Here is a 15,425-nt window from a genome sequence, read left to right as displayed (position 1 = left end):
TATCTTCTCGCCAAATGGTGGCGCAGCAAAGATGCTGATGATATTTCTTCATTGTAGGTCATTTTGTGACGCCAGCGCCGGGTTACACCGCGTCCCTGGTTAAATCCCACACAGCATGACGCGTGGCGCGTCACAGCCGTACTCTCTTTAAGGCCCCTCATCTGCAAATGCGTTTGTTAAGCCGCCGAAGTGATTTTTAAATTGGAGCCTCAATCACGGCGATAGTTACTGGTTTCGGCGAGAGCGCTTTCCAAACCGCTCGGAGCGGCTGAGCGGAACACAAACACGGTGCCTTCCACTTGAAAAACGGCCTTTGTGTTCATTCTGCAGTCTGTTGGAGCAGCCGCAGATGAGATTATGGGTGCAGATCTTCACAGAAGGAGATTAAAAAAAAAAAAGCATCAGTTCACGCGGGGTTCCGCTCTTCACACCAGGCCACAATAATAAGTAGGCCGCCGGCCGGCACTCGGCCTGAATGCTAACGAGGACGCCAGCGGTCAGGGAGGAGCTTCCACAGGCCACCGGTGTTCTGACACTAATTTCATTTAACCCTGACCTCGTGTCCCCCTCCAGCCAGCGAGGATTTAGGACCCCGGTGTGAACGCCGCACGCAGCCAAGACGTTTCTCATTCTCTGTGCCTCGGGATCTGTGGGATCCACCACATCTCAAGGGAATCAATGTATCAGTTTTCCATTTGGAGGAACGTGAAAGTGGAGCAACGCGACGAAGTTCCTTCGGCGCAATCGTCATGAAACTCCACTAAAGTAAAATAGTAGTTACTTTTGTTTTTAAATGAGAGCTTTTCTAAAAGAAACACTGGAGCTTTGGACCAGTGGGGGACACGCAATGAAAGGTCCTTAAAGTGTGAAAAGTACTGTATTATGAACACTCCTGCATTCAATGTATTTTCTGTGATAAAGGAGTAATATCATTAGAAAGAACACATGTACAAATGACTTAACACGCACCTCAATATGGTTTTGTATGTCTACATACTGTACATACGTAAATATCCATATCATATCATATATGAGAACTTGGCCGTGTGTTCCGTGCTTCCATCACGTGCGTCAGTTTGTCTATGAAAGCACACAGCAGATGGCCGGGTGGGACCGGTTCCAGAGGGCCACGTCCTGCCGGGGGCCCGTCACGCATCGCTGGCACGGCCTCCTTCTTAATCAGGGGCCCGACCGTTGCCCCTGTACACCTGGCAACTGTCACCGGGCCAGAAAGCCCTGATGCTGAGAAGGTGGAGGCGACGAACTCCTCTTCTTCTGAAGCCATAAGTGAGAGAAGCTTCCAGTTCTCACAGCGTTCATGGCTAACCCTTCGGAAAGGTCACGTCTTTGTAGATATCACGCAAAATCGATTCCCATGTCATCCGTGTAATTGCGAATAAGGAGGTGTGAGGAATTTTAATTAGGAAAGACAAGCAGAAATTGTCAAGAAGATTGTTTTGCTTAAATGGCTGACCATTGTTCTAGATGCTCTTTGGGGTCTACTAGTCCCATATATGTTTTGCAGCAATCAGCCTCAAGCTGATTGCTTTTTACCAAAGCAGGTACGGAATCTACGGTGACCATTTGCATCACTACAAGGAAGCAAATTACAATGTCTTTTTATTCCCTGGTGCTCTGCGCTGACGTGTGGAGCAAACTGCATTTTAAAGTGTCTTATTATCAGCCGACTCTGCAGGTTTCTGAAGTATTCCGGGATCGAAGTATTGATCAATATCAGCTCTTAGCCTGGCATAAACCCTTCCAGCTGTTCACACCGTTGCAAAGTCAGTACGCCGGCAAAAGACTTTATTATGTCAGGGTGTACTAGTTCCACCAAATCTCCCTCTGAGCACAACACGCTGTCAATGGCATCACACATGTATCATCGTACCTGTCTTCCATCAAAGCTGTTGGCTGCCTCTTCCTGTCTTTGCCCTGAGCTGAAGAAAAAGTCTATTCTTTTTGTTCGCCTTCTTGATACTTGTGCACTATACGTTCTTATGACCTTGCCGGAGCCAAGATCATTTTTAAAGTCATGAACAAGTTCAACTCTTTTTGACTTTTTCTTTATTCCAAAATAGACACATACATACTGAAGGTCCTGGCTGATGATGGAGCCCAGGAAACGGAAGGAGTCCCCAATAGTGACGGGGGAGTCACACAGGGTGATGGGGGAGGGTGGGGCTCTGTTCCTCCGGAAATCCACAACCATCTCCACTGTCTTCAGAGCGTTGAGCTCCAGGTTGTTCTGGCTGCACCACGACACCAGATGGTCAGACTCCCACCTGTAGGCGGACTCGTCCCCACCAGAGATCAGTCCAATGAGGGTGGTGTCATCCGCAAACTTCATGAGCTTGATGGACTGGTGAGTGGAGGTGCAGCTGTTGGGCAGATAGAAGAGCTGTGACATCATACCCACCTTTTCTCCTTCTATCAGCCGTCATTGGACTTCCAGCAGCAGTCGCGGGCAGCTAATCTCAAAGCTGGTGACGTGCTACGTGGAACGACCAACGGGAAAGCTGGTGAGGACCGAAGGGCCCAGCAGGGGGCAGCGAGGAGACGTGCGCGCGGCTTGATATTCTAATGCATAGCGTGTTAGCGTGTTACTGCGAATCCACACTTCAACCGCAGCATTTGCTTTTCCCCCTGCTGCGGATAATCCACAGGACACGCTGTCAACAGCATTCTGATACGGAAGCAAACAAGATTGCCACGGCCACCAAATATTGAATGATTATTTTTATCATCATTTAAAAAGAAAGAATAATAATGACAATAAAAATGTATTATTGCATGTGAATATTTTGGCTTTAAAAGCTTTAAAAGCGTGTACATAGTTTATTCACCTCTTTGAAATAGAGAATTGGCTCTATTTCCAATTTTCTCCTTGTCATCAATTGATTTTGAACGGCTGTGATTACTTTGTTCTCAGTCCAAACAAAAGCGACAAGGGGAGGAACTACTCCAGGGTTCAAAGTACAGAGCCCGAAAATAATTGGTTCTGATTGAATTGAAGAGTTGAAAGAAGCTCTGACAAAGAAAAGAGAGAGAAAGAAAAGCTGAAGAAAAGCAGACACTGCGCCCACATCTTCTTAATGCAGAATGGACTGATGATCCCATGAGGACAATGAGGATCATAGTATTTCATTCTGGTACTTGTACCTAGACGTCCTCTCGCTCCGGTACCAGTGATTTTTCATTGTGCTTGTTTCTGGTGGCATGACAAGTTACCTTAAAACGGAATCATCTTGATTGCCGGGTGAAGATGCTCGAACGGCTCTTTTAGAAAATTCCGGGACATCAGACGTGTGGAGATAATGGACAGAAAAGACAAACATACGCTTTGTTTACGAAGATTTAAGGGCTCAGAGAGGTACTCAGAATTAAAAATGTAACATAATCACTTGGTAAAAGCGCACATTTTCCCCTGACCGCTTTTCTTCTAATGTGATTAAAGGGGAGGAATTACAGTCTTCAAGGAAGCTGTTTGGCTTTCACAATAAAAAGATTTGCAGCCCTCTTTTCCCAACAGACAACAATTTAGAGAATTACTGCGAGCAGAAATGCATTTTCTGAATTTTGTACATGCATTGATTTGAGCCGTTCTACTCTTCCCTACCATCCGATGTGATTATGACGAGCAGAACACAGTCTGTCAGGTCTTCCACGCCAGCTGCTGTTGATGTGCGGACATTTCTTTTTCATGTGTTACTGAGGAATTTCTGTCCTCAGGGAGCTGTGATCTATAAATATGTTCTTTTAGAGCCGAAACACGACATAAGTGGTGACAATGTAAATGTGCAGCCGTCGCTGTTCAGTACACACGCACTTTGATGCGTTTCACTAGAAGTTATCCCTGCAATGGACTCATGCAGCTGGAGCGATTTGCTTCTGTTGTTTTCGTCCATGACTTGCATCGCTCTGCGTTTGGTCTTTCTTCAAGTTAAAATATGGAAGCAAGTACATTTTTCTAAATGAGATCTCTGGAGTAATGAAGCCTGATTGGATTCATAATGTTTTACAGGGTCTAATTAATTGCATCGCACTCTATGCGGCCTATTTTGACCGTTTAAACCTCAGAGACTCTCCGATGAGCGGGAGGCCGCGTATATGCATACAAGCTGTTAAATGTGAAGCGCCTAAGCTCTAAACACAAAATCACCACCATGAACTAACATCAACAACACAATGTGATGAGGTCCTAGTGTTCAACATGAAGCCCAAGGCCTCTTTGTGTGGCGTTGTACTAAAATGAGCATGCTGGCCTCGTGAGTCTGTGTAGGGTCCAGTCTGGAAATGTCCTACATAAGAGGACCGGGACGGAGAGCTTGTAAGGAATCCGTGTCCGGTTTGCATTGTAAAGCAAAATGTGGCCGATCATTCTATAAAAATACCTAAAATAGTGAATTGAATACAGCCTCCATGCGGCTGTAATAAGATAAGACTCCCCAAGTCGGCTGTTTATGTTTCAGAATAATTGTCCATACGTCACCAAAGACGTTCAGCTCAGGGATTGGCGGAGACCGCAGCCGTGATCTCCACACCCCCGCACAGCACATCCTTAACCGCATTTCCTTTTTCCTTCCCGTCAACCTTTCCTCGCTATCGCGCAACACATCTGGTGACTGAAAAGAAAGGCAGATTAAACGTATCAGGAATGCTAGAAGATTCCCTTTTCTTCACCAGCTGCACAAAAGGCTTGTGGATCCACTCTGAAGGTAGCTGGTCTACCTCAAGGAGACGGGCCTTCAGCAGCTAAGTGTAAAACCGGGGGTCCCGAGCGCCCGGTCAGCCCCTCAGGCAGGTACATTGTTGAGACCACCTGTCAGTCCTCATTCGTTGATCGTCAAAAGAGGATGTTATGCTCCATCGTCATGGGAACGCCACCCCACCCCCCCTCTCTGCATCTACAGTTTCAGCTGTATCAGCGTTACTGGGTCGATGTTCTCGATCAGGACAGAACAATCTGTTCAAACACGGAGCAGATTGCCTCTGGTCTGTTGAATCTCCGTCATCATGTGGTGTTACTGCAACGTGTCAGAACTTCACAGAGGTGCAGTCCCATTCTTCACAGCTCGTGGAGGAAAAAAAAGGATTCTTCCCGCTGTCGAATCTATATGAACTGAAATGAAGTATACAGACAGCAGAACTTCTCTTTAAAATAGTACATTGTATTCTAGCATGAAGAGGCACACGTGTGCAAAGTCACAGACTTTGCAATTACCAGGAATCAGGAATCAGGAAACATTTAATGCCAAAATATGTCAAACATATTTTATATTTAAAATTAAATATATTTAAAAAGTTACAAGTTATAAAAAAATAAAGTTACAAGTTATAAAAAAATAACCCTATCGAACAAGTGACAAAGTGACGAGTGGAAAATAACAGTTAAAGTGACATGTGCAGTATGAAGCAGAGTGACCGGTGGAATGTTATAGTCAGTGGGGGACCGGCTCTGTTGATGAGCCCAACTGCCGACGGGAAGAAACTGTTGGTGTGGCGGGAGGTCTTAGTCCTGATGGACCTCAGCCTCCTGCCAGATGGAAGGGGCACAAACAGTTTTTGTCCGGGGTCAGAGGGGTCGGCCACCATCTTTTTAGCTGCTTCAGAGACCTGGAAGCGAACAAGTCCTGCAGGGACGGCAAATTGCAGCCAATCACCCTCTCTGCAGAGCGGATGAACCGCTGCAGCCTGCCCTTGTCCTTGGCTGTGGCTGCAGCGTACCAGACGGTGATGGAGGAGCAGAGGATGGACTCGATGATGGCCGCTAGAAGTGGACCATCATTGTCTTTGGCAGGTTGAATTTCTTCAGCTGCCTCAGGAAGAGCAACCTCTGCTGAGCCTTCTTGGTGATGGAGCTGATGTTCAGCTCCCACTTGAGGTCCTGGGTGATGATGGAGCCCAGGAAACGGAAGGAGTCCCCAATAGTGACGGGGGAGTCACACAGGGTGATGGGGGAGGGTGGGGCTCTGTTCCGCCGGAAATCCACAACCATCTCCACTGTCTTTAGAGCGTTGAGCTCCACGTTGTTCTGACTGCACCACGACACCAGATGGTCAGACTCCACCTGTAGGCGGACTCGTCCCCACCAGAGATCAGTCCAATGAGGGTGGTGTCATCGGCAAACTTCAGGAGCTTGACGGACTGGTGACTGGAGGTGCAGCTGTTGGTGTACAGGGAGAAGAGCAGAGGGGAAAGAACGCAGCCTCGGGGGGAACCGGTGCTGATGGTCCGAGAGGCTGAGACATGTTTCCCCAGCTTCACGTGCTGCTTCCTGTCAGACAGGAAGTCTGTGATCCACTTGCAGGTGGGAGTCGGGCACGTGCAGCTGGGAGAGTTTGTCCTGCAGCAGAGACGGGATGATGGTGTTGAAAGCAGAGCTGAAGTCCACAAACAGGATCCTGGCGTAGGTTCCTGGGGAGTCCAGATGCTGGAAGATGTAGTGGAGGGCCATGTTGACAGCATCGTCCACAGACCTGTTGGCTCTGTAGGCGAACGGCAGGGGGTCCAGGAGGGGGTCGGTGAGGGACTTCAGGTGGGTCAGGACTAGCCGTTCAAAAGACTTCATGAATACAGAGGTCAGGGCGACGGGCCTGTAGTCATTGAGTCCTGTGATCCTGGGCTTCTTGGGAACAGGGATGATGGAGGGGGAGGGGAAGGTGATATAGATGAAGAGGCGTGAGCACCTGATGGGCTGGGGGAGGGAGGGGAGGAGGACTGCAGCTGGTTGGTGGAGCTGTGGGGGATGGGATCAGGACATTGTCTTTCGAATCTGCAGTAGAACTCATTCAGCTCGTCTGCCAGGCGGAGGTCCTTCATGGAGTGGGGGGTTGGCTTGTAGTTGGTGAGGTGTTTGAGGCCTCTCCAAACCGAAGCAGAGTCACTTGCTGAGAACGGTTGTTGGAGTTTCTCAGAGTACAGTCGTTTAGCATCTCTCACCGCCTTGCTAAACTTGTATTTTGACTCTGTGTACAAGTCTTTGTTCCCACTCCTAAATTTCTGATCCTTCTGCAGGCGTAGTGTTCTCATTCCGCTGTGAACCAGGGTTACTATTGCTATTTCATTATTATTTTTAAGAATATAAAATACACATAAGATGTTAGATTTCCCACAGTAAAATATGTTGAAGTATGTAGACTCACTGAAAGGCTGAAGAATAAGAACCCCCCACCCTCTCTTCTCTGGATACCGTATCCCTGTTATCTTCAGTTGCATATCGGCACACCTTAAAACACCTACTGATCGGATCAGGCTTGCAGTCCTTTTAGACAAATCGTACAACCTGAATTGTACCTGTGTTCTTCACAGTTGCGGTCTTTTCAGAATTTCATCACTGCAAAACCATTTTGCCCCGCTTGGTGGCACGTACACTACTCCTGATATTAAAAAGGTACGTACACAGCGAGGAGTTGTTCCTGTGAGAAGGGGTAATTCACTCGGCGGATCCGTGTTCTCAGATAATGACGATGTTCCTTGTGATTTCTAATAGCGTAGCTGCCTGCTAACTGCCCAATCTGCCCCAGACGGTCAACAAGCTCCTTTATGACTCGTTTGCTTTCTCCTCCTTTTATGCTCCATCGCTCCTGGAAGCTTCTCGGAAAGAAATGAAAAAGATTGTGCTTCTTTAACAACACGAGAGCTGTGGGGAAACACAGCGGGGGCATAAGACACAAGACACCGGGCACGTGGTCTTTTACATTAACACCCACTAACCTGTGGCCTCTGTCTTTTGTGGTAAATGGTTCAAAATCTAACTGAAAAAAACCCCGCCTTTGTTTGTCTCTGCACCAGCTGAAAAGATCACCAAACTCTGGGTTCTGGTTGTGAAATGGAGACTGTCTTGTACCCAGGGGAGCACTGGGCTGTTGGTATCTGTAGGCCGGGACCGAGCTGCACTGTATCGCCAATAGTTGTTTGCTGCTACACGCTGTGAATGTTAATTAGAGCCTCTTTAACAATAGCAGGACCTCTAACAGAGACACATTCTATGTGTGAGAAGCGGCCTGGAGTGCACCTGACAATCCTATTAACTCGCTGGGAAAAAAACTCATTCTAAGTAGGTCGATTTGAAAAAATAAAACATTTCATGTACATATTATATATTTTTTTACCAATCAGCAGCATTAAAAGTTGTTGAGTTCCAGGGTCCTGGTGTTGGTCGTTCTGGCTCCCAGTCACATTATGGTATCATGCTTATCAAAGCTGAATTGGACCTACTTTGACAACTATATTGAGTTGAAGTTATCAAACTAACAAATTGATAAAAGTGTCGTGATCATTGTAGTTGTCGATCTGTCTCAAAAAAAACTGTCTCAAAAAGAGGCTACGAGCGACAACTTTCCAGCCGTGTTAATTGTCATTAAAGCAAAATCAATTGTGGCATCTCGAATGGGACAGTACGGAATATAATATTCAACTAATCACTCAACTAATTGTTTAGCTGCGAATGTATTTGAAAGACTTTGGAACTGCTTGTGTTGGTGAACCAATGTTAATTATTTTCTTAATAAATAGCTCTTTTTTTCTCTCAATATAATCAATAACAACTGATGAGAGTATGGAACCCATTAACGGTTTCCATAAGACAGTATAATTGAATTCTAACCATCCCTATTCACAAGGGTTTAAGGCGATTAGACTCACAAGTTGTACTTGTTTAGCTGCATCAATCCGTTTTAGGCTGGATGGGTGGTGTGTGTGTGGCCAAGTCTCAAAATAACAAAGAGAGGCTCATTTATGTCTTTTTAATAGTTTTTGTACAACAAAGGAGCTCTTTTACAAAGCTCAAAAAACCCAAATGGTTTGCATTTCAGGCCATATAAATATTCATGTGAAGCATTATTGTCATGAGTTTGTATGTGGCGACACTGTCGACAGGGAGGCATTTCCATTAGTGTGAAAGCCTGTACTGTATTATGAGTGTAATAGTGTGACGCTGAGAGGTGAGGCTGTTTTTGTTCATCGTCGTGTTCATCACAGCCTAATACACAAGTATTGCATTATAGTCCAGCGCTTATCCGTGTCCATGAATACAGCACAATTCAGCCTTTTTCTGTAATACATTCAGCCCTGGGAGTGAAAATATGAACCCTGCAATGAGAATTACTTCAACACTAAACACGAGAGTGGAGACTAATGAGAAAGAGGGATTGTAATATAGCGGCTTTGTTTTGTCTGCAGCATCACTCTGCGTTGACTTTGCCCATTAAGTCCTGCGTCTGAAACCGGACGCATGAAGTAAACACGTTTTGTTCAACTGTGCATCCATTTATTCTTCAAGTCTGGCTCCCACCAGCCGGCTGAGCGTAACCAAGCATGAACTCTGTCAAACCCGGACTCAGATAAGCCTCCATTTCCCATGGAATATGAATGATTTTAATAACGTTGTGAAGTGCTTTTTGTGCTCTGGGCAGAGTTTTCTTTTCCTCTTAAAATCCCCATTTTTAGTCGATCATTTGCATTTCTAAGATTGCATCACTTGCAGCATCTTTATTGTGTAGAAACATTATCAGCAGCAGCGCTTCTACTCTGAAGTCCACTCCTTGTTGTTGCCGGCCTCGGATTGTATCGACCCCGGGAGATGGAAGCTGCACCAATTAGAGCAGGAACCTCTTTACAGTACACAAACTCTCGCTGCAGTCGCTCCACGGCCACACCTCATGGGCAAATCCACCCGAGCAACAGATACTGGCTCGGGGGGCGAGGGGGGGTTCTGAACTTCAGACCGAGGAATGCTGCTGTTACTGTTCAAGTAACTGTTACTGGTCAAGTTAAAAAGAGTCAATCGGCTCAAGTTTAAAAATGATAACGAATTTAATAACTAACAGAAGCAATATAATTACAAAGTGAAATACAGTTTAATAGTTTGTGAGATAGATAGAAGTGATGGTTCACAGGAGGCTTGTATCATGGGGGGGGGGATCTGAACTGACCTGACCGATCCCGATTGACTTCATATTTAAATGTATTCAATGATCACATCTCTGACCTAAAGCAGGGGTGCCCACACTTTTCCGGCTCGCAGGCTACTTTTCAGCTTAATGGATTGGGGGAAATCCATCCAGGAGGGATTAAGGCCCCCAGGCTTTAACGTTACATTCCTCCAGGATGTCATGTGTGCCGCAATTAAATCACTTGTATAAATATAGTTTGTGCTTAATTAATATTGCAGTTATTAATCTAACATACTTATCTAATAACACACCGACTACAATTGTAACACTAATCATTAGAACAACCCCACACTGTTTAATGTGTCTAATATTATACAATAGTTTGAGGGTATTTTCTTTCTGTGTGGCACAAGCATCCACATGCTTTAGTATACTTGTGTTGGTTGCTCTGTTTTTCAGTTACTGGGCCCCTTTAGAGAGATTAGTCCTCCACAACGATGATGACGATATGTGATTGGATTTGGATTCAGACATAAGAAGAGTGCAGGCAGCAGAGAGTAAGACCTGTATCAAAGACCAGTGGTAGCCGTAGTTTAGGACTCTTATCTACGTGGAACAAGACCAGAAGTGATACAATATTCATATTGGCATTGAGTCCTTGAGGGTCTTTGTAGATGTAGATAGCATGCGCAGTGTTGTTAGCACAGCTTGAGGTCTGGTGGGTGGAAGGGACAACAAAGTAACCTTAAATTCCTTACAAATCCGGGGTTAGATGAATACTTTTATTTATTTTTTATTGCAACTTTGCGGGTGGAAGCAAAATATATTGCGGTAATTGTACCGGCAAAACATTATCTCATCAAGAGTGGTCATATTTCCCCGTTTGTGAAGGAAGCCTCTGGCTCAACCGTCTGGTTTTGCGTTTGTAAAAAAGTGCTGCTGTATGTTCGAGCCAACATAAATAATTGGTAAAGGTTCAAATAAAACATTGTGGTTTGGCTCGAGATAATTATGTTTGTAGCGTGACTCAAGCCCTGGGCAGAACTACATGTGACTCAACGTGGAGCAAAATGTGAAACTGGTTTGACACAGACAATCAACTGGTCGTGTTTTTGCAGGATTCCTCGAGGAATAAGGATCGTGTTGACACGGAGCAACGTCCGTCCAAGGTCAATTGTTAGTGAGCTATTCTGTTGAGATTCTCATGTATGTCAGGACTGAACTGCCTACATGAAGGTTGAAAGAAGGATCATGGTTTGCTGTCCTGGTCCAGAAACAGAGTCTCCTTGACTTCCAGCCTTTGACCGAGGTGGACGTTTGTGTTTGCTCATTAATTAAACACACCTTTGACTGGTAGAGCCAATGGAAGGAGATAATTACCAATGGCTTCAACACGTACTTTGGGTAATGAGGTGTCATCCTCTTTCTATCGTCTCACATTTTAGCTTGAATTATCTCCCTGTGCTTTATTACCACCGTGTTGGACTTTCCCTCGTTTTTGATATTTTTGGAGAGTCCACAGACCTCTCATCATTTCTTGCTCATGAATAATAGGCTCCAGAGGTCTTGAGGGCGACGAGATTTTTTTTCATGGCCCTCTCAGGGGTCTCACCTCCCTCTCGTCGTTTTTGCCAGGAAACCTTAAAGACTTCCCCCTTGCTACCTTTCCTACGACTGCTCCTCCATACTTTTCTCCTCCTTGCATGGCTCTCTGTTCTTCTCTCTTTCTCCTTTCAAATCATTGATTCATTTCCCCCTCACAGCTTCTATAAAATATTTAAAATATGTTGGCAGACTTCTTTCTCTGGGAATTGGGGGGGGAGGTGAGATCGTTTTCAAAGTGAGTGGTAAAAGAGAAGCAGGGAGAGGGGAGAAAAGAAAGCCATGGCTTGAATATCAACGCCTCGCCATTATAAATTAATAAACAGAGGTACCAATACCAATCGTTACGCGAGGATCCTGTGTTTTCCCCTAAAAACAAGGTTGTATTTTTCCCGGTTCTACGTGTGCTTTCATTTCACCGGAGGCTCCACTCTTGTTTGCGTTGTTTGTCGAAGCCTTGTTGCGGTTAACAATATCGCCTCCCCCTCCAGCTCAGATTGCTGCCTAATTAAATAAAGCCCTCAGGACTGATCCTGCATAAGCTGCACTGATGATAATACAGGCCTCAGCGGAAAGAAACCCTGAGCTGTCCACACTGCGAGACAACAGCATCTCCTTATTATCAAACTGAAGCTCACATAACTTAATACGACTTCAAGGTTTTTTGCTTGTTTTTTTTTATCACAACTAGACGATTCATTGCATGGTCAGGTCAAACAGAGAATTCATGGTTTCTTGTCTTACCCTTTCTCCAGGTGGGAGGGACCATGTACAACACGGGCCGCCACGTCTCCCTGCGATTGGACAAGGAGCATCTGGTGAACATCTCCGGGGGACCAATGACGTACAGCCACCGCCTGGAGGAGATCCGGCTACACTTTGGCAGCGAGGACGGCCAAGGCTCCGAACACCTGCTGAACGGACAGGCCTTCTCCGGAGAGGTGTGTGCACTTTGTGTCAACAACACAATACTCAGCCAAGGAAGAAAACATGCAATGAAATGACTATTTGTTCCAGACAGCATTGCAGGGCTTGAACCATGTGACCCGTGTGAACTGCAGATAATCAATTCATTTTGATTAGATTACTATAACAATGAACATTAAGATGTATAAAGTGGCAGCAAGTGGCAATTCAGTGCAGTTGAACAAGTTAGGATAGCAAATTATCACCTCATAAAATTGCTAATGTGTTAGCACAAAATGGTCTACTTAAATTCCCTGCAGGTCCGAAACGTAACCATGGAGGTTGAATTGCTGGTCCCTTCTCAGGTAGCGTAGCCGCATGGGGGGTGTACAGTGGCCTTCTCTGACTTTTTCGCTTTCAGCTTGATTAAACCACTAAAATGTTCCGGTTGTGGGACACAAGTGTCCCCCGGTTGATGCTAAAAGGCAGTCCTGTGAGAAACACCCCCGGCTCTGCCAACACGTTTGCCGTACGTCGTACAGTTAGCGCTGTTAGCAACGTTAGCGGCGAGCCGTCAGCACAAGACTCCCTAATACTCACAGTCTTTTGTATTGTTTAGTGGCGCTTTCAATAACAGCTCAATGGATTATTTACCCAGACAACTGTTGATGTTAGACTAGTAACAGTCACAGGACCTTTACCCAATTTAGAGAAAACAGCATGTAACAAGTAAGAATTAATACCGTGACCAAAACTGACGCTTGAAGGGCACGCGGGGCGTTTAGGTCGTGTAAAGGTCTCGAAGTTTTGAGTTTTGAAGCGTATGTGTTGGCTATGCTGTGACAAAAAGAGAAAGTACTGGGTAGCATGTTACATGGCGGAATGTCCTACATTCAATAATATCAAATAAATATACAAGATCAGCTAATATTGTTCCACATACAGATGAAGAATCCTTTGAAAAGTCTGGTTAAAGAAATATGAGATGCCGAAATGATAATAGTTTTTTTAGTAGCTTTATTTTTCAATTCTACCAGTCTAACTTTGTATATCTTACACTTGAATAATTTAAATCAAACCGTTGCGTTCTTTTTTCAAAAGCATCGGTCCCAAAAGGATGGAAACTGAATCTTCAGTTTTTGATTTCAGCTTCTCTACCTTGTATTTCGGAAATTAATTCAACGGAAGAAAGGGTCTCTGCGCCTGAAGTAGCCACAAAGTCCACCACTCTTTTCTTGTTTTTCTCACATGACGGTGGAAGCTTGTCTGGGATGACAGTTTAGTGTTTAACTCCCACACGCATACAAGCTCCGGCCCTACACACACACACACACACACGCACGCACACATACACACAATTTTGAGAAGTAAAACAATTAGCTTCCCCCGGCTTTGAGTGCTCAGCTCAGGCCGCTGCATTCCACCCGCGCCATCAAATTAATGCCAATTTGTGTGGCAACGAAATAATTGCAGTCATGGCAGGCAAATTTATTATAATTAATGGTAATCATTTGTCCTCCCTCAAAGTCCGGGAGCTGATATCCAAATCATAATAAAGCAAATGTTTATTGTGTCCTTTGGGGGGGGAGAGCGCTGTGACCCCAAGCCTGATGTACGAGGCTTCTCCTCTTTGTATTGGATTTGCCTGCGGATGAACACTGCGTTGGAGGAGTCAAGTAGAGAAGCTGATGTATGAAATGTCATTTCATACATTTACCAAGCTCCTCACCTTTTATTCTACAATGTACACTCCTGATGATAGCTGATGTCCTATGTAGAGACACTATTTGACATACATAGACGAAGAGGAACAAATTGGAAGCCCCCCCTCCGGTATATCGGCAGCTCTTCTCATGTCTTCATCCAGTACATAAAGTGTCAGGGTCACAGTGCAGGTGTGACACAGAAATCTTAAACGTCTATTGCACATTGTCACTGTCTGCTTCCCAACCATCCAAACAAATCCACACACTTGATTGACGGCATGAGGTCCAACAACTCACTGTGGGGAGTTGGTGATAGATGCCATTTTGTGGGTAGATCCACTCTGATGGACAGATAGCTGTATCTATGCCAGAGTTACCAAACCACAGGGAAGAACTAGACCAGCAAAAGGCCGCAACAGATGTGTTGTTGTTGTTTTTTTAAGAACATTCCATCGAGGCAAATAGCATTTTGCCTCGTTCTCCTCACTCAAAAAAATAATAATAACTCTGAGTGAACAACAACTAGAAAACACGCCACTTTTTTTTTTTTTTTGGAGCATAAGCAGCGCACTCAAGGTCCAATAAGATGTTTTATAATCAGAAATAGGGGGAAAAAAATATCTCTATTTCCCTGTTTTTCAATAGCTCCCTCCCGCCCCCGTCTGCCCGATGAGTGGTGGCTGTGCATGTCCTTGAAACGTGAACAAAGAGAAAATATTACAACTTTTTTAAAGCAAAAGCATCCTTGTGAAATGGCAGCGTGTGGGAGGATGTTCATGTGTGTGAGACTTAGTTCTCCAAAGTGTTGGCTTTTAAATCACAGTTTTATGTCATCACACTCATTTTTGTGTGTTCAATTATATTTTATTGCACACAACTTTCCACGGTAGTAAAATATCAAAATACGTCAATAAAAGCCATGAAATGAAATGCATCACCAATGTACGTTTCACATCAATTGACCCTATCTATATCTAATATATATATATATATATATATATATATATATATATATATATATATATATATAAATTTATATATATATACCGCTTCACACTCGACTGCGAAGGTCGGGATGAGGATAGCACCTCTAAATCTGAGGCCATGGTTCTCAGCAGGAAACCCATGGATTGCCTACTCCAGGTAGGGAATGTGTCCTTACCCCAAGTGAAGGAGTTCAAGTACCTCGGGGTCTTGTTCACGAGTGAGGGGAAGATAGAGTGTGAGTTTGGCCGGAGAATCGGAGCACCGGGGGCGGTATTGCACTCACTTTACCGCACCGTTGTGACGAAAAGAGAGCTGAGCCGGAAGGCAA

General features: G+C 44.9%; 1 protein-coding gene across 3 annotated transcripts in view; it reads left to right on the top strand.

Annotated features, from left to right (window-relative positions):
- ca10a (carbonic anhydrase Xa) overlaps nt 1-15,425 on the top strand; it is a 152,206-nt gene that overhangs the window by 117,257 nt on the left and 19,524 nt on the right. For all 3 annotated transcript variants that reach the window (XM_040176987.2, XM_040176988.2, XM_040176986.2), the window contains one exon: nt 12,254-12,439. In XM_040176987.2, coding sequence (XP_040032921.1) covers nt 12,254-12,439 — 186 coding nt within the window. The remainder of the gene's footprint in view (nt 1-12,253; nt 12,440-15,425) is intronic.

This window comes from Gasterosteus aculeatus, chromosome 5 (genome assembly GCF_964276395.1).
Source record: "Gasterosteus aculeatus chromosome 5, fGasAcu3.hap1.1, whole genome shotgun sequence".
NCBI lineage: Eukaryota > Metazoa > Chordata > Actinopteri > Perciformes > Gasterosteidae > Gasterosteus > Gasterosteus aculeatus.
This window is presented reverse-complemented; position numbering and strand designations above follow the sequence as displayed.